The sequence below is a fragment of the Pavona decussata genome, unplaced genomic scaffold (assembly GCF_977016875.1).
Source record: "Pavona decussata unplaced genomic scaffold, jaPavDecu1.1 SCAFFOLD_390, whole genome shotgun sequence".
Lineage (NCBI taxonomy): Eukaryota > Metazoa > Cnidaria > Anthozoa > Scleractinia > Agariciidae > Pavona > Pavona decussata.
Window position 1 is genome coordinate 185001 of NW_028145762.1, and position 27954 is coordinate 212954.

The 27954-nt window shown below is 37.4% G+C and overlaps 2 protein-coding genes across 2 annotated transcripts in view; both read right to left on the reverse strand.

Annotated features, from left to right (window-relative positions):
- Positions 1 to 617: 617 nt before the first annotated feature.
- Positions 618 to 9233, reverse strand: LOC146451358 (uncharacterized). Its single transcript, XM_085099167.1, has 12 exons — positions 9118 to 9233; positions 8166 to 8306; positions 7058 to 7282; positions 6458 to 6651; positions 5764 to 5871; positions 4767 to 5117; positions 4248 to 4494; positions 3435 to 3769; positions 2884 to 2976; positions 2482 to 2701; positions 1679 to 1875; positions 618 to 963 (listed from the first exon to the last, which is right to left on the reverse strand). Exons 3-12 carry the CDS (start codon positions 7173 to 7175, stop codon positions 829 to 831), a joined length of 1998 nt encoding a protein of 665 aa, XP_084955293.1. The 5' UTR covers positions 7176 to 7282; positions 8166 to 8306; positions 9118 to 9233; the 3' UTR covers positions 618 to 828.
- The window catches only part of LOC146451359 (uncharacterized), a 132307-nt gene continuing 112190 nt past the window's right edge, over positions 7838 to 27954 (reverse strand). The window contains exons 2-10 of the mRNA XM_085099214.1: positions 13936 to 14022; positions 13662 to 13766; positions 12485 to 12636; positions 11700 to 11889; positions 10324 to 10439; positions 9896 to 10016; positions 9118 to 9237; positions 8166 to 8306; positions 7838 to 7890 (exon numbers count right to left, since the gene is read on the reverse strand). Of these exons, the coding sequence (XP_084955340.1) occupies positions 7838 to 7890; positions 8166 to 8306; positions 9118 to 9237; positions 9896 to 10016; positions 10324 to 10439; positions 11700 to 11889; positions 12485 to 12636; positions 13662 to 13766; positions 13936 to 14017 (1080 nt within the window). The 5' untranslated portion in view covers positions 14018 to 14022. The remainder of the gene's footprint in view (positions 7891 to 8165; positions 8307 to 9117; positions 9238 to 9895; positions 10017 to 10323; positions 10440 to 11699; positions 11890 to 12484; positions 12637 to 13661; positions 13767 to 13935; positions 14023 to 27954) is intronic.

Below are 27954 nucleotides of genomic sequence, written 5' to 3' on the forward strand. Positions count from 1 at the left end.
GATGTCCCCAGAGTCTCTCCTGGCGACTAACCGCTGGCCAAAGAGCCTGAGGACTCTGGGTACGAGATTGGCGATCAGCTTGGAGGTTCGCTGAGTGGTGCAGTGAATCGATGCATAAATTCGGTGCTTTACTGACACTAAAAAAAATTATACAAATAACGGAAGAGCCTAGATATCAATCTCACCTCTTCTACGCTTACAGAGTAGTCTCAAATTTTGCATCAAGTCTAGCCTTTGGCTGAGAAAGCAAACACAACATGCAGAACGGGTAACATTGAATAAAAATCGGCATGGAATTGCATCGATGATTACAAATCTCGACATCGTCAATTGTGTTACCTTAATATATGTTTCTACCGCAAGTTATCTTTGTCATAGATAACATATCATAATATTTAAGCAGGGATAAAATATGTAAAGCGACAAAAGACGGTTTTTAAGGCGGTCTTGTTGGAGGTACAGAATAATTACAAATATTTGCATAAATCTGTATTTTATTTCCCAAAGGAAAATCATATATTTTATTATTATTATTATTATTATTATTATTATTATTATTATTATTATTATTATTATTATTATTATTATTATTTTTATTATTATTATTATTATTATTCCAATATGGTCTCCATAAAAACCCTCTATACTCAAGAATAAGAACAGAAAGCTTATACAGACCTATTATTTGGAAATATCACTTATACTATCTATCATCTCATATCTAACGCGCGCTCGTGGAATAATTGTTAATTACATCAGGCGAATGACAATAAAGAGAATCAAGGGCGTTGAATACTGAATTTTACTCTTCATCTGGACCAGTGGAACTCACTCTGTGGCTATAGCTGTTTGATTGAGCCTTAACACAGGTCTGTTGCACATGTGGTCGGTTGGTCCCGTGGGATACTGGCCAGACCATAAATAGACATACGTCCAGACGTTCATCTTTGTGAACTTTGTCAGCTGTGGAAAAATTGATATAAAACAACGCATTGTGGAAAATGTATATTAAATGTGTTTGGCTTATTCCCACGACAAGTAGTGGAGAAAATGAAGTAACTGTATTCAGGGATTAACTAACGACTAGACTAGACTTTTATATTTGTGGTGAGGTTGGGCCAAGTACGATGGCATTCTTTTACAACATCAATTTTGCTGTCGATATTATGACGTTGCCGTCCAAGGCTTGTTTTGTGACGTTATCATTCAAGGTAGTGCTCACACTGAAACTATAGACAAACGAGTGGAAAACACATAAACGGCTTGACTACAGATTTCCGTATGAGTGAATTTCAACAAAATAGTGACATTCTTTGGATTACAAAATTCGGCTTCTTTGAAATAAGAATTTCTTTGAATACAGTATTGAATATACTCGCCTTACTCTTGTTTCGAGTGCTAACCTGAATAGTATCCAAGGATATCGAGAAACCAGCTACAACTATATTATATTTAGCGGAAAGAAAGACCTCGCATTTAACGATCATGTTTTTAACTCCCACGTTAATAATATGGCAATTCCGGTCATCGAGGAAGTAATCTAAGACCGTAGTACCTAAACCGACTTTCGAGAGCCACTTGAAAGTTTTTTGTTAGGCGTGTAATTTGAATTTCGATTTTTAAAAGAAGTTAATCGCATCTGCCCTTGTTTTGTTGTAGAGCGCAATGTTGCACTTACGTCAAGGTCTTTGCAGTTGAAGGTTGTTATCCTGCTGCCTCCACACGCCAGATCTTTATTGATAGGTATTTCTAGCTCATAAATACCAAATGGACTGATGCATTCATCTGCTCCCAAGAAAGCGTCACTTCTACTGGCCAGTGGATCACTGCACATAGACGTCCAGCGATTATCCCCTCTAGTCATGCAATAATGTCCTGTTGAGAACGAAGAAAATTCATTTCCTTGTAACTTTTGGAGGGGGAAGACACTGGCGCCACATGGATAAATACTAGTTTTTGGCGTCGTTGAAATGATGAGGTTCAGTTATTCTTCTCGTCGTCTGTCCTCATGTCTAAGCCATACATGGATAGCAATCAATTTTATTTTGTTCGGTGCTTGATTCTAGGATTCGTCATCGTGTTCCATTGTTTCGACGCAGAAAGTTAAAGAGGTGATCTAATCAAGCAAATATCCATTCATCTTGTCCATATCACCAAGAATGAATAGTCAGAAGCAGCAGAGCAACAGCGGAAAGAATAATACAGAGGCTCTCGGCATTTTATACGACAACCAAAACGAGAAAAGTTTGATAACAAACAGCTGGTTTCGTTAAATTTAGATTGATCTTTCATCATACGGTAATTTACATGCAAGTGCAGGAAATTTCCAAATCAAATTATAGAAGGTTGGCTCTTCTCACCCGTCCATGCAGCGATTTTTAGGATGAGAAAGATTATCCCTCAAAACAAAATAAAGAACAAAAGGTGGAAAGTGTGGTTTGATGACTTAGCCAAAATAAGATGACAGCAAGCTATTAATACCTGTATCTTGTCCTAATCGTTTCCTCTCCCGGCACGTCTTCTCGTCAGTGATGGTGAGCCGATCAAACTCAATCGACCTGGGTTCGAGTTGTTGAACGTATTTCTTGATGGTATTGTCGCCAGCACGAAAATAAGAACTGTTTCGATGACGAAGTTTAAGATGAACCCTGGAGGGAACATTGGCAGGTTGCTCATCGGGGCCAAAAAGCTCCATATATAGCTGACAAAAAAAAAAAAGAGAATAAAATGAACGGCTGAAAATTTTGACGGTAAGAAAAAACAAGACAATTTGTTCCACGTTTTTTACTCGGTATATCTAACAAAAGAGCTAGTGGCTCAGTAGCCTTGTGCTGAAAGTCTGCTAAATAGCAAAAAAATGGAGATGTGTTCAGTTACTCTTACCTTTAGCATTCGCACGTTGTAGCACGTTCCACAACTTTCGCTTATATTAATGCTGAATGTTGTTTTTCCGTTCGAACCAAGTTGCTGAAACATCTAAAGGGTAGAAACAAACCGATACGTTTGTGTTAGCAACGTATAATTTTATTGAGAACTTAAGCGAGACTCGCCTATAAGTTGAAGTTTTGATTGGACTTCTATCAAGTCATCAGACTGCTTAAGCGATCCCATGACATCATAGTTGGACACAATTGCAATTATACTATTTACGTCCGAGTGTGGGTGTTTCGTAAATGTAAGGCATATGGCACTGTAAGAAGGACCACTATGTACAACAACTAAGGGCAATGAGTGGGTAAAACAAACCCTGATATAACATGGTAAATGAGCAGCGTTCGGTTTTGATTTCTTTGTGCAGCCTACGTAGCGGTGCCTTTGTGGATGACTTCTCACAGTTATTTTGAAATGGATGAGGTCCTTCGGATTAACCAGCGAAACCGCAACAGCATGTAAGAAACAGGACACACACCAAACCTTAATAAACAGAAACATACCCCTTTGTTTTTGACTTCATCAAAACTCCACTTTTGTACATTGGTGGTGAATATGTGTCTACTGAAACAATCCACTGCCTTGTCTTTTAACTGGTTCACTTTTGTAAGCGCTTTGGTGAGTTCAACCACTCCAACAAGAGTCTTCGTTCCCGTTGCACTCTCACTGGCCACTCTTCGGAAAGACGTTAGTGGATTATTTCCTACCCACAATGTACGGAACTCGATAGCCTTGTAGAATTGGTAGATTTTCTTCATAAATGATCGTTCCAGTTCTTCGTATGAGCGGAGAAGATTTTCAGTGAAGGTTTGCTGGAGCTTTTTGCTGATAGGGGCATCTTGAAGGTAAAAATGCCAGATATAAATTTAGAGAGATGCTACTACAAAATTCTGTGGGCGCAAACAAAATGTCAACAAGATCATGTCTCTCAAATGACCTTCTTGAGACAAAAACTAAGCGACACCATTAGATAGTTAAAGTAAAAGACAATGGTTATGGAGCTATACAAGGTTATTTGTTATATGTTTTTTATATCATTTACGGCATTAGCTGGATATAAACCACAACAGAGTTCGAAATGCCTCGGAGCTACTGACCACTAGAAACGTTCCTGATAAGATATTGAGTTGTTTGTGCACGGTCGTAGTACTCCCAACGTAAATTGCAGAACCGACTTCAACCAACTTCAAAGACGGCTGTGTCTGATTGCCAGTTCTTCAATTAACCATTAGGGTATATGTACTAGAACATTACTATTAAAACTGACCGAAGGGAATTTAATCACTTTCCCTGATTGAAACAAACTGCAAGAGTACCTGGTGATTTTCCAATCTTAGCAATTGCGTTCTCGGTGTCTTGAAGAACTGGAATGTCGAAGTTGTAACCTCCAATGTCATTATCCAGGTCCATAACTTTTGCTATCAAGTCGATACGGGCTGATCCTGCAATAAAAAATGACTCTATTGCCGCTTTTAAGTCTGCAACATCGCTCTCTAAGGAGGCCACCTCTAGCAGACACACCAATTCCGCGGCAAACTTTTCCTTGTTCATCTCCAGTTTCGCCTAAAAGAAAGTAACGGTTAGCAAAATCAGCGATCAAATTGTAACTGTTCGCGATACTAGTTATCACTGTCAAACAATGTGAAATTCTTATTAATGTTCGTGCATGAAATACTACGTCACTGTAACTTCACTGGTTGACCCGCTAGCAACCTGAGTAAACGAAGATTATTTAATACAATGCAAACACAAACAAGGCACGAGTTAAACAAATAATTATGCACACACAGCAACGTGACACAAGGCTAAAGTAAATACTGACAAAAACCTGTTACCTGCATGATCTCGGGTACTGAAGACACGGCCACTTGATCAAAGTCTAAGTCACTGGAATCAGTTAGAGCTATGTACTTTTGTCCAAACGTCAGCCATTTCCTGACACTGCCTAGGTATTTGTCAAGGGTCTTCAGACATGCTTTTCCAGCGAAAGATGAGGCAACATCAAGAGCTGCATCAATGAAATCCATAGGGTTCCTGGATGCAATTGCTTTTGCAAATCCTGTGATACCCTGCAGCATAGCTATAAGGTCATTTTTGTTGAACTTTCCTTTCTTGTACGTGTCCTTTAGTAAGGTCGGGAATCTTTTTACAATACTTTCCATCTCTTCCTCTAGTGTTTTAATCGCCTGTGAGCAGAAGATAGAAAATAAGAAAAATCGGACTCTCTACTAGGAATGTGCATGAACAGACACAATGAGCTCACATTGTTTAAAGTAAACGAGTACTTAGAAACCTAAGCTATTTTAGAGACCCCACACTCAAATTATGGAAACATATAATCCAACTGAAACATACCAAGTTAAAAATCCCAACTTTTCGGAGGCAGGCCAAATGGCTCAAACCGTGGACGAGGATTTGAACACTGACCTACGGAGAACAGCCCTAGCCAATTGCCGAACAAAACTAAAATCTGGGACCTACGGACTATGAATCTGGCTCCTGCAACTTTGTTTGGAAACAACTGGTCAGAAATTTCCTCGTCCGAAAAACCCCCTTCATTTCACGATCTCGTAATATAACAAAGGTACCCCTTTAATGCGACATTGGAAATGTACAATTACCTTGGTGACCAATTGCATAAAACAAAAACCTCTAAATAGGTCTTAAATTTTCTGTGTTCCAGATCTGAGTTACAAAACCCAATACTTAAATTTTCAACTATGTTTCTATGGCAAACGGGATGCCGTAGGTTCTAAACAATCATTCTCACAGTCGGCAGCACAACCTTTCTGAAGCACGGACTGGTTGATTAATCAGTTTCCCAGGAGTTACCTTGATTTTCAACCTCTTCTCACTTTGAGCAATTGTTCTGGCCATCTCAAGTCGCGTTCTTTCTCCTTTAACGGATGTCTTTGTGATTCGCGACATTGCTACCGCCATCTATAAATAAAAAAATACATTTACGTAAAGACATGGAAATTCATGTGTATATCAAATGAACATCTCAGTGGTAGAGCATCCGAACTAGTAATCGGAAGGTCTTAGGTTTGACTCCTGATAGCATCACTCGGACTTCTTTTTTCCGAGTATGCCAGTGTCACTTTCTAGAATAATATATCATTGTCATTAAATAAGCAGTTAGAAAAATGTTCAAATAATCAAAGTATTAGGTGCACTTCATTGACTTTTGTACGAGCATCTAAAGAACCTAAAGCTTTGAATACTCTGTAAACTTTCAGGACTGATATAATTTTGTAAAAGTCGCCCACATAAGGGTGGAAAAGATGCAAGACAAGATATCTTAGTATGCTGAGGTAACTTAGAACAATAGGTTAGACTGTGGATAAGTCAGGGTATGGTTTTTGAAGATGTTACTCCAGATTACACTTCTTTGACTCCATGCTAATAATGAACGGAATAGTTGACTGCAGACTGCAGTTACGGAATGTAGAGAAATCAGTCGAAGGCTTGTACTGTAACTGCGACAGTCTATCTAGAGAACAAAATCAGTATCCGGAACACTGACCCGGTTGAAGTTTGAGTCAACATTTTTGATCTGTATAACATTGTTGAAAGCATCCTCATAATCTTTAGCTGCATCGTGAGCCCTTCGCACTCTTGTTTCAAGGGTACTCCACCTGACGCGAGGAGCAAAGAATTTGTTCTTTCCAAATATGTTGTAGCCTCCTATTCCTAAATAATTAAGCCTTCTCTGTGCATCTGAAAATTAAATGAAGTAATATATCAAACAGGAGAAAGAGTGTTTCATTTGATTTCCTTTATTTCCTCTTCATGAATTTTTAATAAGTTTTAGAAGAGTAGTTGCTCACAGAACACCAACTGAAACTTAGGCAAAGATGCGTCAGATAAGAACTGGCAATTTTGTGTAACTACCACTTCCATTTAATCACATTAAAAAGTCCTTTTTTGTCTGACAATTTCCATCAGCACGACTAAGATGGAACCAGATACAGCGTCGTCAAACGAAGGGATCATTAGGTTTTCAAAAAGGACGTTACAAATCAGAAATAATGAGCAGGACTTGAATTAACTCGAGTTTGTATTTAACTTAAGGTGTCTGCAAAATATGCCGCCTATCATCTTAAACGGTACACAAAAAGCTAACCTTTTTTAAACCGCACCAGTTCACTCCTTCCCTCCGTCAAGCTGACTATAAATGTTAAGATGTCCCTGCCTTTATTATCAGAGCTGGTTAGCAACAAGTCTACGGCCTTTCTCTCCATGATTCTGATCAGCTCCAATGGGAAGCTTCGTTTATTTGCTTTCTCCAATGACCCATGTTGAATGAGAGATTGCTGAACTGCGCCATTATCTCCCTGCGTATTTCGAGCTAAAAACATAATAGATACCTCGATGTTAATAAACGGTTGCCGCTCACTAAGTTCCATGCATAAAACTAAGCGCCAAAAGTACTGATGGTTGCAAACATTTCCCTTAATCGGAAGGATGAGGGAACAGTTACTCATTCCCATTAGAGTTAGTTACTAAAGAAACAAGCTGGTTCCGCGGTTAAAGGAAATTTCTGTGTGGTTTAACTGACGAAATCAATATTGTCTATGACTATATTTCTTTTCTTTAAGATCAATATTATTACGGGATAAGGTAAACGAGAGCAGCCGTACAAATGCAGGTGTGGTATGTAGTCTTAGAAAAGAAAAAAAATATATTAAAAGTGGGCAGTCAGTTTAATCTCATTAATAAGTATCAAGTGATGGAGTTGGGTTTTTTTTTTGCCCATTGCATAAAAAAAATGCTTGATCGGATATCCTGGGCTTAAAGGGGCACTGTCTAGGCGATTTACTGCATTCTGGTCAAAACCGTTAAATATTTGAACCTGGTTTATTTGTAAAACGAAAATTACTTTTGCAACATCGGAAAGAAAATTTTAAGGTTTTTCTCCAAGGAAAAACGAACTATAATCAGTTTCTAATGCCTTGTCTAAAATACGCAGAAAATTCAAGAAAAACTGGTACAAGTTGGCCAATTTTTCAAGTTGCAATGAACTTCCATCCTAGCCATCCGCAGCTAAGTACAATTAATAGTTGTTTCTGCGCACTGGTAAGGTTATTGTTAACAAAACTCAACAATTTTTTTTAAAGATTCCATTGAAACAAATATGTTTTGGGGTTATTCTTAGTGACACTAAAACTAAGTGGCAGTACCCCTTCAATGAGAACCATGGTGGAGTTATGTGTAACAATTTTTTGTCTTACCTTTTCCTGGGCTTCCACTGTATCCAGTTGGTCCTCTTGGACCTCTTCGAGTATATTCCCCAGTGGGCTTGCATTTGCGTGACCAAATCGCCCCATCCTGGTAGCATTCCCTTCCTCTTCCGCCTCCACTACCTGCACCGCCTGCAATGGGAAGTAACACACAACTCATTAAGTGAAAGTTGGTAGTTATAGCAAATTCATAGTTACGTTTAAAGAAGAACACAAACTCTCGTCAATTCAGTTGGAAACGACTTCCAAACAGTCACTTTCTTGCATATTGATTTGCGTTCTGGCTGCCAGTATAACGGGAGACTTGTTTGGTAGAGCTAGCAGCAAACGATGTAACATAAACAGACGAAGAGAAAATTTCAGAACAAGATACTTATCACAAAATGAACTGAATAAAATTAAATTCAAGAAGTGATTATTTCTTTAAAAACCTCTTTGTTAGCAGATGACTTTTGGGCCATTTAAATTTGGTCTGGTTTGGCTCATTTAAATGCGCTATATTGACCAAAACCTTTCTTGTTGAGATCTCAGTATGCTTTCCGAAAAGGTTACGCTTAGCCTCACCCTGACGAGGTAAACATTGTTGTCTTTTGTGTTATAGATAGAATTTCAACAGATACGTGGGGCCAATTATTTAAACGGAGTCAGTGAATAACTGGTTTATTTTAAGTAGATAAATAGTTTTCTAGTCTGGGAAGCAAGCCTTTTTCTTACTGTCAGCGGGAGACAATGTTTAGATATGACTGTTGGCAAAACTGAAAATGGCTTAGAACGCGGTTTTCTTAAACACTGTCTAAACTGTCTTTTAATAACTGGCCCGTGTCATTTCATGACACTTTGTTTGGTCATGTCCTTATATCATCAGATCGAGTACACATGAGCGGTCAAATTGAATGTATTTGTTACTGAATATTATTCTTACGGGGTGCATAAATCATATTACCTCTCCCTCCTGCTCCGTTTCTGGTTGCTGGGGCTCCTACTCCTGCGCAGGTCTTCAATTGAAAGTTCCCATTAATTGTTCTGTAGCGCACCTTTACAGCCCCAGCATCTCCACCATTTCCTACAAGCATTTTAGGTACAAACATTGGTATATCTCTTTTAGTTCTTGCTACTTAGAAATTCTTATGCACTCTGCCATGGAAGGTCTCACAATTGTTTGAGATTATTTGGTGCTTTATGATTGTGGTGAAGGACGGGCATGTTAGGGGCAGGGGATCCTGATTGCTTCCTAATTCTGAGGGGAAATTCAAAACAAGAATTGGCAAAGATGCGTGGTGAAAAAGTTATTTTTATATCTTCTAAATAACAGTCTACTTGAGTTTTTTAAAATGCATAAAAATCCCGACATGCGAGATACAAAAATGAAATGTGTCGTCAAATACATTTTGTTCTATTCATCGTAGAGAGAGGAAAAAAAATTCTGACTTTGCTTCCCGTCAAATTAGCTTTACCATATTGTTGTTGTTGTTGTTGTTTTTATTGTTAACAAAGAGTGGCCTTTCCTTCTCCGAGTGAATATACCAGCCTCCTTTGTCAATGTTGGAAGATTCTCTTTCCTTCTGGTCAGGGTTACTCCGTTAAATTTGTTATGCGTGTGGAACATTTACTTGAAACTGTCCTCTGGTTGTCTGGAATCTATGCTGTTGTCTGGTCCTACCTCTGTTTTAATCAAAGCGCACTAATATATTACTTAGTAGAGGACTTTCTTCGACCTCTACCTGATTGTCCGGCGTTGCCCCCATTTCCTCCCCTATGCCCCCTTTTTCCAGCTCTTCCAGCTACATCGCGGCAATAATGATAACGCTGTGAAGTGCAGTCTGCTCCAGTCCTGTCATCACTCTATTGAAAGGACGAAATTGGTGAGAAACCATCGAAACAAACAAACTCTAAAGTCTGTTTCTCACAGGTCTTTTGCCATCTACTTCACCATCTCGGCGGGAAACTCATCTTGATAATGATGATGATGATGGACAAAGCATTTCTTTCAGCGGTCATTTGGTTACTATAAAGGTAACTGGGAGTTGGTCATTTTGTGAATTCGTTTTATACCCTTAGAGTTGAGATGGCCAATGACTGAACAACACATTATTCTTATACATTTGACTTGTAACTGTCAAATGATTCGAAAAACAATGAATACCCTTACATCATCCCAGTTGTCTCGCCCCTTGCCACCTTTGCCGCCATCTTGTCCCTTTTGTCCATTTCCTCCATTAGAGGTTACCTTTAAATTGCCAGTGATGACGTCACAGAAAATCGCGACTGAAAATTAAAATTAAGATGCGGCTAAGTTCCAAACAATTCCCAGGATTCTGACATTGTTCCGTGATACCAAAACGAAGGAAATCGATCAAAGAGATGGAGGGAGTTCTCAATTTCCATCATTCCAATTTACTTCTTTTGAGTTATTAATATAACAAGTCATTATCCTACTCCATTAATAGAGCCTGAAGGTAGTACAAAAATGGCGCTATATCTGCACAGATAGTTACTTGTACTGTAACAAACTGTTTTGGGGTGGGCAGGTTATTCGTACGGTAAAGGCCCAGCCGTGCGATTTGTTTTTCTTTTTTATGTACGAGTTGTTTGAATTTTAGCTTGCTTCAGAGTCCGGCTTGGCCTCACCAGTCATCTCCGAACCCAATTCATCAATCTGAAAATTGAAGTCGTGTCATTGTTATGGAAAAGAAACCGTAATAATAATAAGTTCTCTTTCATCTACATTTTTACATTTCAAAGATTTAAGTTTTCCTTTTAACAGCAAGATAAATTTCGCGACTTCAAGTGCTCGCAGAAATATTTCTACGCGTCAAAGTTTTTTTTTCTCTATTTTATTTCACCACAAATCTAATGTTCAAATGTAAAAAAGCAAGGAATTTAATACATTCGCTGTAAGCCAGCGGAATGAAGATTTTCCAGCAAGCCGAATGTCGTCCTCTGCCATTGTTTTTCCTTACGGTTCATCTTAGGCCCTTCTCGCTTACCTTTCGTGACAACTTAAAGGGGGAGGGGGGGGGGGGGTTCACGGTTCTGTGCATGTCCATGAATCGAAATACTTTTTTCGCCTTTGCTCGGTATGTAATTTAATTCGTTGTTTATGAACCATTCGGAAGGGAATAGGTAACTCGGGTGGTTATTTTTTTTTTTCATATGATTGCGTTATTTCGCACGCAAATAACTGTAAACACATCAACCGTGAGTACAATCTGAGTACAATCCAGTAGCATTTTCTTTGAATTTTGGTCATCAGTCATTTTGCTTGGACTTATTATAGAACGTGATTACTGAAGTACATATGAGTGGGATTTTTAAGGCTAAAGAGTTGATAAGAAAGTAAAATGCACATGCGCTGAAACGTGAACTCCTTCCTTTAACGCCGTGATCAATATCACCTCATTGCATCCTTGCTGTCATCTATTCTAGCACTCGAGTTTTTTAGACCATCCCGGAATACGCGGAGCGTACAACCATTTATAAAAGGAGGCTTAGTCTGTTTGTACTGTCCGTCACTCTAAAACTTACCCTTAGGGCCGTTAACACCATGATCACCATCTTTGCCCGGATTACCATTCCCGTTGTTTCCAGTAGTCGCTGGACTTGTATAAGCTTCTGGTCGATCTGGAGCAGTGAAAGATAGCTTGGCTCCTGGGGTGGACACAATCTCCCTTGCGTATATTTTGACATTTTTTACTCCATAAATTTCAACGTTTTTCTATAAATTGTTAAATTTTAATTGTTATTAAATATTCAAGAATACTATTGTTACAAATACAAAAGGAAAAAGAACGTAATATTACACGAATTAAGGCTTGAAAGACAACAATACCAAATAAATTACAAGAAAGAGCACACAGTGCTCTCACAGAAAAACTGTTAGTGTGTAAGTAGCTTTCAACGTCTTTTTATAGTATTATTTAAATATCTGGGTTAATTTTTCCTATTTATAAGATGCATGTATAGTCCTCGCGATAAAACCGGAAAAAAGGTTGCTTTTGTTGTTTTAAAAGGTTGAAAAAAAAAAGACACTTTTAACCACTAAGTCTTTTCATAAAAAATTCAAGGATTGAAAATTTGATATAAGTTTCAACAAAGGATAGAACTACACAGATAGACACAGACAGGCAGTAAAAAGATGGAGGAAGGAAGAGTGGGAGGGAGGGAGGGAAGGCGGAAGGGAAGGAAGGTGCACGTGGGAGGGAGGGAGGAACCAACGAACCAAGGAACCAAGCCATCAATTAAAGAAATAGACAACACATAAAATTGCACGGTGCAAGGAAGATGAGGTACTGTATGCAGAAGGATCTTACCTGTATATAAAGTGTATCTGTAAGAATTTCCAGCTGTTCAACAAGATTCACATTCTTACTAGTTTTACTGTCACCAAAAGCCGATGTTTTCAACGCTAATCGCTCCTTCAAGTAATTGGCATGAATTATTCGACCAATAGCCCGATAATGACCTTAAATAGAAGATAAAGGTTAATCTTTTTCACGAAGTCCTCATTTGGAAGTTATTTAGGTTTGGGTAGATTGATATATGTGATATTGGTGTACTTGCGTCAAGCCGTAGTGATATATGCAAAAGATATATTATTTTACACTCACTATTCAGATATTAAATCCATTGGAACTAGAGAAGTTGCTTTCACCAGCTTTTTCAACCAAGTCAAATCTCAAACTTTTGTTTTGTATATTTTCTTTCTGGTGAGAGAAATGATCCTTTCGACGATCCAATACAACGTATACCGTTAAAATGACCGAAAAGCCTGACAGTTAACGGGAAAATTCAAAATGGCGTCAATAACGTTTTCTGGATTTACTGCAGAAAGCCTCCGACCCTAAATAACTTTGGGGTTCTAAAAAACTAGTCAGCAAATTATGTACCTTTTCCCTTAGTAGAAACTTAACAAGATTATCCTCTCGAGCTCAGTTCACTGGCATTGTAAAATGGTTGTCTCGATCATTTTCAATTGGGTCGACTTTGTTCTAGCTTTCCAAACACAGTGAACTATGCATAAGTTGAGAGGTTTGGTAAATAAAAGAGAAATGGTCTATAGCTGCATCCTCTTAAGCTTGAAGGTGTTGTGATGAAATTTACTACCGTTTGTCCTGCATTTTAAAACAATTAGTTTAAGCAGGTATTGCTTACACTATTTTACAATAATCTTCCTATCGTGACGTATGGAAAATATTGTGAATGTACATTGTTGTCAGTGTTTCTTGGCTAAATCTCCTAATAAGCGTGCTTCTGAGGTTTTGGTGAAAATGTGGAAATCCAAGATGGCGGATCCAGGATGGTCTCCAAATTGAAATTTTACAGTATTTGCCTCGTCATATTGCCTACCTCACAAGAAACATTTTTGAACCTACTGTCTAATTCTAATTCTCATAGCCTTATGTTAAGTTATCGAGAAGACCGATTTCGCACAAAACACGAAAAAGACCCTGACTGGATGGCGTTAAATACAGAACATTTTTATCTCACCCGTTGAAATTTCCACAATTGAAGGAGTCGAGAGCCAATCCTGTGATGGAACATCATAACTTCCTGGCAAGCTTCCTCCGCTTTTATCTTCCGTAACACATGGTGCTGAAAATGGAAACAGAAAACCTGCCCAGTGTGGTAGTTTTTGAGGTAATACTTGCAAACAAGTATGGATAAAACTTGTTTGTTTGTTTGTTTGTTTTTTTTTTTTTGTTTTTGTTTTTTCATTTGCTATAATCCGTAAAACTGTTCAAATTGTGAATGACTCTCTTACCTGCACTGGCTTCGCCTGTTGGGTTTGTGGTTGAGGCCGATAAAAATACCAGTAACAACAACAATCTAGCACAGGTGAACATCTTGTCTAAAAAAGGAAACAAACACAACTCGTATCAATAGCACACGTTCAAAACTTGCGATTCTCAGCAATTTCTCTTTGGAATAGAGTAGAACAGAATAGAATGGAATAGATACTTTATTCAGACGTTGCAGCCATAGGCTGAATTACATCTTGACTAACAATCATAAAAGTGAATAAAATAGAATCAAGGTTAAAAACTTAACTAAAATGTTCATAAACTGTATGCTAAGCTTCTAACGAAACCCTTTTTACAACAAACGGTCTTGCAAAGGGGACGAACGAACTTCCTCGAGTTCCTGAGCGAGTAATCGCAATTGTTTCTAGCTAGGAGAAGCTTTTGGAGCCTATGCTTTAGATTTGTAGTAATCTCATCAAAAAGTGTACAGAGACCAGATTGGCCTAAGGCATCGCTGTATGACAGACCGAGATAGATGAACCTAAGCTCCCGTTTTTGCAATCTCTCTAAGTCATCACTTAATTATTCCGGTAGAGCACGATGGTAAACTTGGCAGGCGTTATGATTGTTTGATTTGTATGTTTAAACGTACATTTAATATTCGGGAGATATCTTTCTTTCTTTCATTCATTCAGTCATTCATTCATTCATTCATTCATTCATTCATTCATTCATTCATTCATTCATTCATTCGTTCGTTCGTTCGTTCGTTCGTTCGTTCGTTCGTTCGTTCGTTCGTTCGTTCGTTCGTTCGTTCGTTCGTTCATTCATTCATCCATGCATTCGTTCGTTCGTTCGTTCGTTCATTCATTCGTTCATTCATTTTTCCATTAACCAGAAATACAACAACATAAATACATTAAAGATGATATACAATATTCCTACTACTACAATATCCCTACTAAATCATTTACAGGATCAAATGTGGTAAAGGCGAGGAAGCCTATATAGAAGCCGGGGGATTATATTAAACTATAGGCTTCTTGGAACTATAGGATGAACTATACAAGTTAATTTTTTAATTCCAGTTAATTTTTTTAAGAAAAAGAAAAGGTTTGTAGCTTAACAAAGAGTCAATTTAACTAAGAAAGAAGGAATTTTTTTACGTCTTTTGCCAAACAAACTGATACTTTCACTGTTTTGAATTTCACGACTAAGCGAGTTGAAAAACGAAGGACCTTGAAACCGAATTGAGCATTTTCGAAGATTAACTAAGGTAGTCGACGTGAATCAAGGAAAAGGTTCTTGATGTATATGCAGGTGTGGGTCTATTTAATAATGAATTGACGGCAATGATTTGCAAGGCTGGAAGATTCAAGAATCTACAAGAAGCGTTTCATTTTTGGTTTCACTGACGGTGTTCTTATGTCACGTGACACACAACGCCCAATTTTAAATTTATTTTCATTGAAATTTACAAAATTTTAGAAAAATAAATTTCCCATCCAAGTAACCTTCTATGAATGACTTTGATGTAAGGGTCTAGGGAACTAATTTGGGGTTTGAAAATTATTTACTCTCTGTGACCGACGACGTTTTTAGCTTACTGAGGGACTGGAACGAGAACAAAAACATTAAATAGTTACTTAACTTTTAAAACTTTCAAAAAAATCCCGACTAAATTATGATAATTCTCTGCAACGTGAAGACTTGAAGACAATGAACAGCAGTTTGATTCTGATTATCAGGTTGTAATCCGAATATTGTCGCATAAATTAGGGCGTGGTCGATCATGTGACCACTGCTAATATGGTAATAATCCAAAAAATATGCTTTGTTTCTTATCACCAAATGATAGGCCAGGCTAACCAAAATGCAAACGCTATGTGTCAAAAAAAATTCTTTAATTCAGGTGATGTCTTTGCTAGTCAATTAAAAATTGCAAAAAAAAAAAAAAAAAAAATTCAAAAACGTGCTGATATGCAAAAGGTAATGTAACATTTTTCACTACTGAAGTCTCTCTAATAGAAAAAAAAATATGTTTTTCGGCACGGCTGTATAGTCAAAACACTTTTAATATATTGAACCTTATGCTTGAACATTTTCGCTACCCATCTATTTTTTGTTTTTTTAACAAGAGAAGTGCTGAGCAAGAAAATCGTCCTCGTGACTGTCTGGGAGCTTTTGTGAGAAGTTTTCGTGACATTTCAGTTGAAATCTGTTGCATACAAAATGCTCCATAATTTTTTAACTACACTTCTTTAGGATAAGGTATTGGATCGAACAGCACAGCACGAACTCAGCGACAACTTTATTGTTATCTTAATAATTAATAAACTGAGAAAGTGCCGTCCAAAACTGATATGAATTGTCGGCGATCGAGCCCATAAACACTCGTTTTCTAACTTCTTCTTTAAAATTCTGGAGGCGCTTTGCGTGATTTTTTATCAGCCTGTTGTTGTCGATTTGTAGCGACAATTAGCGTACACTACTTACATGTTTAGCTTATCGCCTCCTCACCATTTCTTTTCTTGTCAGTGGGTGCTAACCATGGATTTCAACCGAGTATTGAGTTGAAAACGTTAAGTAACGAAACCAACCAAAACGGTTTTTATCATAAAGAACAGGAAAAAACCCAACCAACCAAAACTTAGTAGAACGTGGCCTAAACAACACCGTGGTAGATAATGGACAATGGCATTTGTTTACTATTTTACTGAGTACATGTCTACGGACCATTTCACACCTTCCAAATTTTAAGTAGATATTGTTACATGTGGCATTTTTGATATTTGATATTTTAAACAACCTTTAAGGAAATGTCCAAAATAGTAGTTAACTTTTAAAGGTCTTCGCTAAGTATTTGAAAAATTTCCACCTACGGAAAAGAAACGTTTTAGTCCGACGGCGAAAAAAGGAAAATCCTCACAGAATAAGTTAATGCAGCCGGGTACCTGTAAATCTTTTGTAATTTAACTGCGATTTCGCGGTTCCCGATGCCATAGCATGGGTGGAAACACCACAAGTAAGTTTTCTCTGAAATATTTTTTTAAAGGCCGTAAGGCATATAGCTAGATTTGATAAATTTGTTAAGAAATAACCCACACCGCCTTGAGGTATTGTCTTGTGGGCTTTCCTACAACGTCAGTTGAAATAGCTACACAAAACGTCATGAAAACGCACTCGTAACGCAAAATATAAAGCCAAATATACAAATTACTTTCCATAGTAAATGATCCTTATTACGAAATTTGAAGGTAAGCAAATTGGGTTATTGGCCGGAACATTTTTCAAACATGGCGAGTGGCAGGTGTCGCGAATATTTAGTCAATAGTTATTTACTTTTTAAATAGAAAGTTAATTTTACTTTTATGCCTGACATACTAGTACAAAACAGAGTAGTCATATCACTAAAATGAGGCTCAAAACCTGATAAAAGCGTATGTTTCAATATTTCCTAAGAAACGCAGATGAGTAAATTAAATCATTGACATCGTCTCCTAGACTAGTACGCACTGAAGGTTAGGGTTAAAAATAGGGTTAGGGTAAGAAAAAATAATCTTGGCTACTCACTCATGGAATGAAGCCTTGCAGTTGTCGAGTGAAAAGGATGGCACTCTGAATGAGCAATTTCCCACAAGAAGCGGTCAGGTCGATGGGGAAATTGTGATGTAATCTATTATTAAATACCCAGTTTCTTACTAGAGAAAAAGTCGAACTGCTCTGAATTTAACAGGTGAATTTTTTTCGTGCTGAGTTGAACAAACTGACTTATAGCTTTAACAAATGATCAAATGAATTTAAAATACCTCTGAAAGTTAGAATTTATCAGTTGTCTTTATTTTTAAGACCAAACTGAACTCATTTTTTTAAGCGGCCGTCGCGTATACCACATTGCCTCCTTTAACCAAGTTTTTAAACGTTTGTCGCATATGCAATGACGCTTCTTGTAATAAAGGAAAAAAGGTCAAGGCTAATTTTACAGTTAGGTGCATTTGAGTTCCGGCCTGGTGGATGCAATTTGTTTTTCTATTTTTCACCTTCAAAAGCCAAACACATTAAAGGTCCAAACAGTTTTTAAACGTTTAAAATTTAAAAAATAAATTTAAAATAACAAATTCAAGAGGGTGTTTCCAAAATCTTTTCAATATAACTGCAAATTCCACCACTTGTAAAAAAAGGTCCTTAAAAGGGTGTCACACAGCCAAAGTCAACATGGTTCGTTTAAGTTGGAAAATCACTCGTAATTCTCTGAGTTTTGGAGGTATTGACGAGCCTCCTTTATTTCGAGATTCCGCAAGGGAATTGCAGTGAAACCAAACAGCGGGTACTTCAGACGAAAAGCCCAACGCGTGGGAGTATCGACGAATTTAGATATTATTAAATTTTCTCACAATACGAATACAGTGCCTTCAACGTGGAGCTAATTAACAAGTGTTATTGTCGAATTATGGATGTTTAGGGATATGAAACATCAAACAAATCAACAAACAACACTTTATTAAAAACAGATAGTTACAAGCTGGTTATATACCTACCCGCAAATAGCTGAAGCCAGTAGAGGCGGATAGGTATGTCTGTACTAAACTAAATAGAAATAAATTTGGTGTTTACAAATTGACTTAAATAAAAGCTAAATAAGTGGTAAACGATATAGTGTTTCTCATGGCGATTCTAAGGTTGGCTTGGGGATTCCTTCCTCTTCTTTTGTAGGGGGGCAACATCAAAACTAAACCCCGCCTTAAAAACTCTGGTGGCCACAAATTCCACTCAAGTTACACAGAAGATGCAACAACAACCACACCTTAAAGTAAGCGAAGTTTATTTCTCAAACTCGTTAATAATTTATCAATAGAAAACAAAGAAAATCACTACCGTGACCATGGTTTGGATATGTGATCCTAATTACCATAAAATTTTGCTAACTTTAGCCTTGAATTTCTCCAAGAATTATTGATCATTTGCGAAGCCATATCAAACACTCCAATATGTGTATCATCAGACATCGAAACACCTCGAAGTCGTTTAAAAAAAAACTCGGTTTTTACCATAAAGAACAGATAAAAAACCAACCAACCATGTCTACGGACCATTTTACACCTTCTAACTTTCAAGTGGATATTGTTACGTGTGGCATTTTTGATGTTTTGATATTTTAAACAACCTTTTGGAAGATGTCCGAAACAGTAGATTACTTTTAAAGGTCTTCGTTTAGTATTTGAAATATTTCCGCTCACGGAAAAGAAACTTTTTAGTCCGACGGCGAAAAAAGGAAAATCCTCATAGAACAAGTTAATGTAGCCGGGTACCTGTAAATCTTTTGTAGTTCGACTGTGATTTCGCGGTTCCCTATGCCATAACATGGGTGGAAAAACCACAAATAATTTTTCTCTGAAATATTTTTTAAGGGCCGTAAGGCATAGCAAGATTTGATAAATTTGTTAATAAATAACCCATACCGCCTTGAGGTATTGTCGTGTAGGCTTTCCGACAACGTCAGTTGAAATAGCTACACAAAACGTCATGAAAACACACTGGTAACGCAAAATATAAAGCCAAATATACAAATTACTTCCCATAGTAATTGGTCCTTGAAGAGAAATTTAAAGGTAAGCAAATTGGGTTATTGGCCGGAGCATTTTTCAAAAATGGCGAGTGACAGGTGTCGCGAATATTTAGTCAATGGTTATTTTTTTTTTAAATAGAAAGTTAATTTTACTTTTTTGCCTGTGAGTTTAACTGACATACTAATACAAAACAGGGTATTCATATCACTGGAATGAGGCTCAACACCTGATAAATGCGTATGTTTTAATATTTCCTGAAAAACGCAACTGAGTCAATTAAATCATTGCCATCGTCTCCTAGACAAGCTAGTACTCACTGAAGGTTAGGGTTAAAAGTAGGGTTAGGGTAAGAAAAAATAATCTTGGCTACTCACTCATGGAATGAAGCCTTGCGGCTCTCGGCTGTTAAGGATGGCACTCTAAATGAGCAATTTCACAGAAGATGCGTTCAGGTCAATGGGGAAATTGTGATGTAATTTATTATTAAATACCTAGTTTCTTACAACAAAAAAAGTCCAACTGCTCTGAATTTAACAGGTGAAATTTTTTTGTGCTGAGTTGAACAAACTAGCCTATAGCTTTAACAAATGATCAAATGAATTAAAAATACTTTTGATAGTGAGGACTTATCAGTGTTCTTTATTTTAAAGACGAAACTGAACTTATTTGTCAAGCGGCCGTCGTGTATACCACACTGCCTCCATTAACCAATTTTTTAAACGTCCGTAGCATACGTAATGACGCTTCTTGTAATAAAGGAAAAAAGGTCAAGGCTAATTTTACAGTTAAGAGCATTTGAGTTCCGGCCTGGCGGATGGAATTTTTTTTTCTATTTTTCACCTTCAAAAGCCAAGCACATCAAAGGTCCAAACAGTTTTTAGACGATTAAAATTTAAAAATGAATCTAAAATAGCAAATTCAAAAGGGTGGTTTCAACATCTTTACAATATAAATGCAAATTCGACCATTTGTAAAGGAAGGTCAAAACAAGGGTTTCACACAGCGAAAGGCAACATGGTTCGTTTAAGTTGGAAAATCACTCTTAATTCGCTGAGTTTTGCAGGTATTGACGAGCCTTCTTTATTTCGAGAATCCGCAAGGGAATTGCAGTGAAACCAAACAGCGGGTACTTCAGACGAAAAGCCCAACGCGAGGGAGTTTCGACGAATTTAGATATTATTGAATTTTCTCACAATAAGATTACAGTGCTTTCAACGTGGAGCTAATTAACAAGTGTTATTGTCAATTTATGGATGTTTAGGGATATGAAACAACGAACAAAACAACAAACAACAAACGCTACTTTATTAAAAACAGATAGTTACAAGCTGGTTATATATCTACCTGCAAATAGCTTAAGCTAGTCGAGGCGGGTAGGTATGTCTGTACTAAACTAAATACAAATCAATTTGGTGTTTACAAATTGACTAAATTAAAAGTTAAATGAGTAGTAAACGATATGGTGTTTCTCATGGCGATTCTAAGGTTGGCTTGGGGATTCCTTCTTCTTCTTTTGTAGGGGGACAACACCGAAACTAAACCCCGCCTTAAAAACGTCGGTAGCCACAAATTCCACTCAAGTTACACAGAAGATGCAATAACAACCACACGTTGAAGTAAACGAAGTTTATTTCTCAAACTCATTAATAATTCATCAAGAGAAAACAAAGAAAATCACTACCATGACCGTGGTTTGGAGATGTGATCCTAATTACCATAAAATTTTGCCAACTTAAGCGTTGAATTTCTCCAAGAATTATTGATCATTTGCGAAGCCATATCAAACACTCGAAAGTGTGTAGCATCAGACATCGAAACACCTCGAAGTCGTTTAAAAAAACTCGGTTTTTACCATAAAGAACAGATAAAAAACCTACCAGCCATGTCTACGGACCATTTTACACCTTCTAACTTTCAAGTGGATATTGTTATATGTGGCATTTGTGATGTTTTGATATTTTAAACAACCTTTAAGAAAATGTCCGAAATAATAGTTGACTTTTAAAGGTCTTCGCTTAGTATTTAAAATATTTCCGCCTACGGAAAAGAAACGTTTTAGTCCGAGGGCGAAAAACGGAAGATCCTCACAGAATAAGTTAATGCAGCCGGGTACCTGTACATCTTTTGTAATACGACTGTGATTTCGCGGTTCCCGATGCCATAGCATGGGTGGATAATTGGGTTATTGTCTGGGATTTTAGGTTATTGTATGGGAATTACAGCGAAACCAAACAGCGGGTGCTTAAGACGAAAAGCCCAACGCGTGGGAGTATCGACGATTTTACATATTTTTAAACTTTCTCACAATAAGATTACAGTGCGTTCAATGTGGAGCTAATGAGCGAGCGTTATTGTTAATTTATGGATGTTTACGGATTTGGTGTGTCTGATGGCAATTCTGAGGTTGGCTTGGGGATCGGCTAGAGCGAGTTTTGGGACAACAGGATGTCGAGTCCTCGACCTTTCTTGTTCTTCTTCCTCTTCTTCTTCTTCTTCTTCTTCTTCTTCTTCTTCTTCTTCTTCTTCTTCTTCTTCTTCTTCTTCTTCTTCTTCTTCTTCTTCTTCTTCTTTTGTAGGGAGACAACGCGGAAACTAAACCCCGCGTTTAAAACGTCGGTCACCACAAATTCCACCCAATTTCAAGGAAGACACAACAAGAACCTAACGTTGAAGTAAGCAAAGTTTATTTTCTATACAAAGTCTACAAATCGAGCATTCATCAATGCAACGGCGTCGCTCCGCCTCCAAAGTAACAAATTATTAATTTTCCTTGTTCTTGCCATCGCGGGTACCGTGGGTGGGGGAAGACCAAAAAGCTAAGTGGGGTAGGGTCGTGGGAGGGGTTAAAATGGGATGTATTAATAAGCCTTTACGGCTAACTTGTTTTATGTAGTCAACCACTTGTAATGCGTTAGTTAAAATCTTAGATCTCGATCAGGTAGCCTGTAAGATCATTTGTCGGGTGAAGTTCACTGAAATGGCAACCGGTTATGGTGAAAAGTTTTTCATCCTGTTAATGTTGTTTACAATGTTGTTTACAGTGACAATACTTGTAAAATTGAGTATTTTCGTCGCTCGATTTATCGGGAGTGAGTAATTTTGCACTCGGTGAAAAGGAAAATTAAGAAAAAAAATGATCTCTGATTCGACAAATCAGCACTCAGTAATTTTACCCTCTATGTTATAAGGGACACATATCCAAACCACGGTCACAGTAGTGATTTTCTTTGTTTTCTCTTGACGAATTATTAATAAGCTTGAACCCAGAAGGGAGTTAAAGAAAACGAGGCTCGTCTAATTATCATCTTTGAAGATTTGGAAATCGGATCAAACACTCTTTCGAGTGTTTGACGTGGCTTCTCCAACCATTAAAAACTCTTGGACAAATATTCACCAAAAGTTTATGATAATAAAAATGGTTTTTCCAAACCTCTTCCACTGCAGAAAGCACGCAATTCTTTAGAACCACTAATCTCGTTGGACCTGTTCATCACGCTGCTCTATTGGTTCAGAGCGTAGTGTCTCCATCATGGTAGTGAATTGCCTTGTTTTGACTTTGTGAACCATTAATGATTTTTCAAAGTTAACTTAATAATAATCTTAAGCACGTATTAAAGTAAGCTCGATAAACCAAAAATACGAAACAGCATAGACTGATAAAAATGGATTCGCCTTCTCGTTAGGTCTGTTTTACTCGTCAGGGGCACAGTGAACAAACTTGGTAGAGAGTTCAAGAAACGCTTTGCCTATCAGTGGACGTAACGTATTAAGAGTAAATGTCTGTAAAAACCAAAGAAATCCCGGACACAGCTCAAAATTCGAATTCGCTCATACTTTGTAGATTGATAGGCCCTAGTGCCACACTTATGAAAAGGACTTCCATTTAACCAAATAACCACTCGTTAACGAGAAACGAATTTTAAATTATCAACGGCATTTTTGGTCAACAAAGCCTCAAATAATGTCAACATTCATTAAGCTACCGAATCAAGCAATCGTAACTTTTGAATCTCTTACACGCAAATCCTATTCATTAAATGCTTTTTTAGTTCTCTGACTTGTAACATAGCCAGGCAACTCTTCTTATAAATATTTTACGATTTTTTTTTAAGGAATGCCAACGGCTTCTCTTAAAGGCTTTGTTAGGACCTCCAACAAACTAGCCATAACTACCTGTGGTACTCAAAAAATCTCACCGAAAAACCTTCTGGGGGTACAATTTATGATAGTTTTCAGTTTCTATCGCTTCAATTTCTTGGGATCTTTCGTACGTTAAGAAAAAAACATTTCTAAACTGAGCATATTTTCACTATCCGCCATTTTGAAATGAACAACAAACACACTTGAATTGTTTATAAAACTTACATTGTTTTATTCAAATACGCCGCTTCAAACATCTATTTGTACGAAGTATCAACTGCTGTAAATCCCTTTTATGTTCTTTTTTGTGAATTGAAATCATAACCTAAAGTGTAGCAAGTTAACATAACAAAATCGCGTCTGGCAATGGTTTTGCATAATTTCTACATTTTTGCCGTGACTCACCTCATTCCCGTCACTGACCTTCAACAAACTTGATTTCTTTGCCGTTATTTTCTTAGTTCTCGGTTTAATCTTACGTTCCCTACTATACAAGCCAAGCTACAAACCATTGTGAATCTTTCACCGCGAGCTCAGCCGTTCCAACCAGAAATTTGTGCAGTATTTTCGTCTATTTCGAATACAGTTTTACAGAAATTCACGTGATCAACACGAAACGTCACTTTGTGTTACTTTGCGTCACGCTGACGCAACTTCCAATACCCCTTCTTTGGCAAAACTCGCTTACGCGAACCTTGAGACTGGAAAAGGTCAAAACTGGCAAACATATTTTATAACTTAAGCTAAGCGAAAAAAGACAATAAACTTCTTGTCGCTATTTGTCTAGGAAGACGTGAATTAACTCAACGGGAACTCCAACCAATAAACCGGCAAATGGGTGGCTTACTGCAGTACACATTTGTTTTACGAACTTAAAAAAGATTGAATAAAAGTCAAGGCTTTTCAAAGCACTTTCAGGCTAAGGTTGACGAAAAATAGAAAATGAATAAATGTTTTTAAGTTGACTGTGATCAGCTTGTACCATATAACCGGGTGTTCATATACCTTATGCAAAAATGACTGACATTTTAACATTCCCGTTTGTTGCATTCACTAGCCTCGTTCAAGGTAAAATACTCTTTTGATTTTTAAACTCTATAACGAAGCTAGTGAGGCTAATTTGAATGCAAACAAAAGGATATTAAAATGTCAGTCATTTTTGCATAGGGTCTATGCCCCCACCCTCCCACCCATTTTCTTTAAAATGAAACTCACGGTCGCGCGCGACAAGACAGTTACCGTTTCGCAGGACTTTCGCGCGCGGGGCAAACTCACGCACAGCGTCTTCTATTTGTCGCTCAAAAATTGTGACTGAAAAAGAACAAGAATTTATTTTAGCCCAGATTCTAGCGGAGGTAGAGAATCTGGCCCTTCGATCTTCGTCCTTAACCTATTGCAAACACTTTCATTATATCCAATTCTGATCAAACGAGGACTGCATGAAGTGCACCAACCACACATAAACTAAACACCTTAGGGGTTCGTCAAAATAAACAATTCTATATGAAAACGTATTCTGGCAGACTTGTCTTCCCTAACACTCCTTTATTAATGCCAAATTTTTGGCAACTTTAGCCTACGTTGCACTGTCCAATTGCAGCTTACAATGTGAGATTTGGGAAGGTTATAATAATAATAATAATAATAATAATAATAATAATAATAATAATAATAATAATAATAATACAGTCAACTCTCTCATAGCGACCACTTCTCATAAGCGACCACCTTCCGTAAGCGACCACCTTGTAAACAACGGTTTTGTTTCTCAGTTAAATACTGTTTCAAGAGCTGTCTCGTAAGCGACCACCACTCAAATTTCTTAAGGGACCGCGACCACTTTTTAGGCCAGAAATTACACATTCTTTTGTTTTCTGTTTCCGGTAAGCGACCACACAACATAATCACGTATGATCGCATGTAAATCATTACTCAGAAGTGACAAAAGTTCAATTTTGATGACGCTTCCCCGTACTGCTGACAGATAATGACAGTTTACAGACAGAGAAGATGGCTACAATTAGATCTTTAGGTAAATGGGAATTGTTACAGTGATCTGTTCCAGAATGAACCATGAACCATGTTATACAAAGTTTCATAAGAAGAATGAATAAATGTGAAAAAATCAAATAAATAAGTTTCTATTTGCCTGATTTTAGCTGCTAAGGTAACATTTTTTTTGTAATTAATTAATCAATCCAGTATTAGGCTTAGTTTGTTGATCTTTCCCGTAAGCGACCAGACCACTTTGTCGTGCACCAAGGGTGGTCGCTTACAAGAGAGTTGACTGTAATAATAATAATAATAATAATAATAATAATAATAATAATAATAATAATAATAATAATAATAACAATAATAATAATAATAATAATAATAATAATAATAATAATAATAATAATAATTTTGGCAGGTGTCATTTACGTGCACATGACCTTTCCCCAACAAGCTGGGTAAGCAGATCAATGAACGGTAAGTTCCATCCACATTTAATCCCAGATTCTCACAAAGCTCCCTTAACATTTTAACTGGAAAATTTGATAACTTCTTCTCGCTCGCCAAGCTGCATGACTTGATCGATAGCCAACCTAATCTCGACATTCCCGAACCGACTGAGATCAGGGTACGAGATTACCGCCAACCAATACCCAAACGTTCACGGTGCAAGGGACATATGGTCATTTCCTGGATGTTCGGCGGTGTTTGAAAACAGGCTGGCACTTCTTGCTAGTATGAGCTCGACTTCCGTTTCACAGCCACTAAATTTCAACAGTTTTTTGTGACCTGATACACTCTTGTTGCACGACACACGAGGTAGGATCCCACACGACAGAATCCTACTTCTTGAATCACATCCACATTCGCCACCGACCAAAAGAGAGAAAGACATTTTCCTTCTTCTGACCAGACGTATCAGCTTTCGGTTAACAGCCGCATTTCGGAAACATGAAAGAAAAGAGTCGGCTCCGAAAGGTTGTTTATTTCAGTAAATATTCTAATAAGTTTTATTAAACTGAGAACCGGGTTTGCGAGATAACTGTCTTTGCTTCGAATTTGATGTAATGACGGCATTTATCCTTTCATGATATTTGTTTTTATTCCATTTCGAGTTTCGTTTCGACTGATTTGCTTTCTTCACTTTGCAAGAGACTCTTTAACCGAGGCACGCATTCAAACAATACTTGTCATTGCTACGGTTTCACGATTGCCGCGGGTCACAGCACACCGTTTTGGACAGAACAGGTACATAATCATAGACATTATGGAGTTCAATACACTTTGGACTTATACTGCCGTCTTGAGGTAAATTGAGGGGGTAAAGTAATGACGGAAGGCCATGTGACGTTTACTGTGAGAAACGGCCCTTCGACAAGGGTAATTTGATACAAACAGGTAAGCTTATTTCAATCCATTTCTTTGTCGGATATGTGAAAATCTGTAGTAGTCCCGAAACATTTTATTCTTGGATATTTGATCCACCAAAAAAGGGAAATTTTGGACTGACGCTTTCGAAAAAAAACAAAAAAAAAAACAAACAAACAAACAAACAAACTCAAATACATGCTCAGTCAGTGTCTGGTTCTCCAGGATACCCATTCCAAAGGGGCAGCACTAAAAGCAGGAATCCGGAATCTGAAATCCGAAATCCAGAATCCAGAATCCGGTTCCAGCGGAAGCCTCAAGATTCAACAATTAGGTTGTACAAAGATTGTCTCCAGAAAACCTTAACATAGTTTCAAAATGAAGATATAGACGATCAAATTTCTTTTCTTTACTGTACGCTCGATCGTTTTTAAATGTTTTAACCGTGACACCAATCATTTGCGGGAAATAATGACTTAATTAGATTTTTTCTCTGGTGCCACGAATCGAAAAATATAACATTTGCGTTGACAATATTTTCATACAATTTTTGTACAATCTAATTGATCAATCTTGAGGATTCCTCTGGATCCGGAGTCCAGTTTTCTGTTCCGTACTCCGGATTCCGGATTCCTGATTTTAGTGTTGCCCCTTAGTTTTCAAAATGGCGTCCGTCGGCAAATTTGTCATATTAGCAAACTTCAATGAAGTCGTATCACACAACTAACCGACATCCCAAAAAAATGCCAGCATAACTTTTGACATCTATCCTTTATTTGTATCTGCAGTATAGTTTGAGGTCCTAGTTTGGAGTACCGACATGATTTTTAGGGAGTTATTGTAAGGTACCTCAAAACTATTTGAAAAGAGTATCGAAGGTGGCTTCAAGAAAAAACCCATGACCGTTGTTAAGGAAGAAAATAACCGCTTTTCTTATCACTGCTGAATTTTCTAGAGACCAAACTATAA